Source organism: Liolophura sinensis, chromosome 9, assembly GCF_032854445.1.
Source record: "Liolophura sinensis isolate JHLJ2023 chromosome 9, CUHK_Ljap_v2, whole genome shotgun sequence".
NCBI lineage: Eukaryota > Metazoa > Mollusca > Polyplacophora > Chitonida > Chitonidae > Liolophura > Liolophura sinensis.
The window spans coordinates 25,284,403-25,286,817 of NC_088303.1; the positions used below are offsets into that span (position 1 = coordinate 25,284,403).

Below are 2,415 nucleotides of genomic sequence, written 5' to 3' on the forward strand. Positions count from 1 at the left end.
AGAATATATTTGCAGAAGTGTTGTATGACTGGTCACTAGCTGTAGCTGTCCTCATAATGATATGCACTGGTGAGTTCTCTGTCTGTCTGTCTCTGTTCATCTGCAGAGGAGATAATTGTAGGGGATGAAGCATCTAGAGACTTCAGACAATTTGTTTCATAAAATCTAATGATGTTTACATTAGTGGGAAAAAACACAGTTTAGGACAGAAGTTATAATGGTTGTTTGTGTGGAAAGTTTCATTGTTATTTATGGTGGCTCGGATGGTAACTTCTGATGATTACTTCCACCTTGAGGGATACATGAAACGCTTTGGTTTTATTTCTTAATGTGCAGATTATCACGTGTAATAACATAGAACACTACAAACAGATTTTCAACTTTCACTTTGGGGAGTATACATGGCTTCAAGGTACAGTGTTCTTAAGGCCTCAGTGATCAGTCCGGAAATTAAGCCCCTTGCAGCCATGACGTCAGTGATGATCCTTGTTTAGAAAGAACTCTATAGGGAACAGACCGAACGGGTCTGGCCCAATGGAGGCGATGTGGGGAATAGTCTGAATGGGGATGGGTGTAGGGGCGCGGAGGTCTGTGTACATGTCACCTTGCCCATACTGTAGTGACATGGTTCACCAGGCTCAGGGCACTTTGGGGTGTTCACCAAGGTCCGCGGAAGATCAACAATGATGTAATTTCTGAAAAAATCTAATCGTTGACGGAAAATATGCATAATACAGAGGGCTAATAAACAGGTATAAAAATACCCTCAAAATGAAATTTTTTTAACAAAAATTCTGGGTCATAATTTTCTTCATTTGGCATAGAAACATAATCTTTGTTTTATAGTTCCTTTTCATGTAACCTTTAAAATAATTAACAGAATAATCTGGTTTATTTCTGATAGCGTGAACCCACAAATACTCCAATTATTAATTATTTCTGTTTTTTCTTCTTCCTTTTTTTACAGTGTACTTTGTTATCCTCATACCTTGTTGGATTTTGGATATGATTTGTAGCGATTGGATTCTAAATCGCAAAGAGAAAACAGGGATCTGCTATGAACCAGAGAAATGTTGTCCATGTCTTTGGCATGTATAGGGGGCTAGGTCATAGGACTACAACGTGGGAAAATGATGCTGTGTTTCTCGCTTCAGTGGAATACCATACAACTACAGTTGGCTTTGTTACAAAATACTACACCATTCCCACGCTTGGACACATCTGTTCACCGCTTAAATCTAACTTACAACAAGAAAAGTCATATATTGAAAAAAAAGAACATATAAATATTATATGTTCCAAACATACCCACATGGAACAAACTGTTTTGCTAGTAGACAGATCTGGTTTACAGACGTAATGAACGCAGACTAAAACAGGATTGGGCATTAAGGTGCGCTTTTTGCCCCCTTCACAGTCAACAGTGGCATGATTGGGTCCCTTTCTGATTTCACAGGGACAAGTCATCTGTGTCGGAGCTTGTCCAGTGTGGCATATCCCCCCTCACACAACGTTGTCTCACTGACTTGCGAAGACATTGGAACACAGCATCAGGCAACCGGCACCATTGCTCTACCAATATGGCGACCAGCCGTCTAAAGGCAGGAAGACTTCTCCCAAGAGCATCTCATACTGTTCGATGGGATTGATACCATGACATCAATAACTGAAATTTGCAGGAAGTTTCGTGCCAAGACAACTGGTGTGGTCTCGCATTGTCATGTTGGAAATGGAAGCCTGGATCATGAGCAGCCATGGATGACTCAAATGGTCACGATATTTCGCTGCATTGAGTTCCCATGAATTACGTGAGCACAGAAATCTCGCTTAACCCATTAGGCTACGGCTATGAAATCGATCAAATTCCTGTATGCAGCACTTGGTTCACCTCTCCTACGCAGTGCTCGCACTCTTCCGTCGGCAAATCGCAGCGTTAAACGCGATTCGTCGCTAAACACATCCCTGTTCTATGGTCTCTGGTTCTAGAGTAGGTGAAATTGTGCCCATTGAAGACGTTCGTTCCGGTTTACTTGTTCCGGAATCAGCCAAAGACGTCGGGCATTAAGATACATGAGCAGCACACAAGCGGCTTGGTATGGTGGGTTTTCGTCGTGAAACGATTATGCAAGTGACGTAGTCGAATTTGATTGTCCTTGACATGTGTCTTCATACTGTTTGATCATTTGTGTCGCCCTTCAACTCTCCCCCAAATCTCTATCCTACCCCTAACTCTGGGTGCGGGTATGCAATTACCGTTGTGAAAATATAGTCCACATGTCATGGAATTATGCAATGTATGTACACACTTTTATATTTCTAAATATTTATATTAATTTTTTATTGGTGACGGGGATTTTCTATTATATTCTTACAGTTATCCCTCTAGTAGGAACGGGGTATACATGTAAACCGTTA

The 2,415-nt window shown here is 41.2% G+C and overlaps 1 protein-coding gene across 1 annotated transcript in view; it reads left to right on the forward strand.

Moving 5' to 3' along the window:
• Positions 1 to 1,190, forward strand: part of LOC135475839 (uncharacterized) — a 4,274-nt gene extending 3,084 nt beyond the window's left edge. The window contains exons 4-5 of the mRNA XM_064755780.1: positions 3 to 69; positions 968 to 1,190. Of these exons, the coding sequence (XP_064611850.1) occupies positions 3 to 69; positions 968 to 1,098 (198 nt within the window). The 3' untranslated portion in view covers positions 1,099 to 1,190. The remainder of the gene's footprint in view (positions 1 to 2; positions 70 to 967) is intronic.
• Positions 1,191 to 2,415: the final 1,225 nt, after the last annotated feature.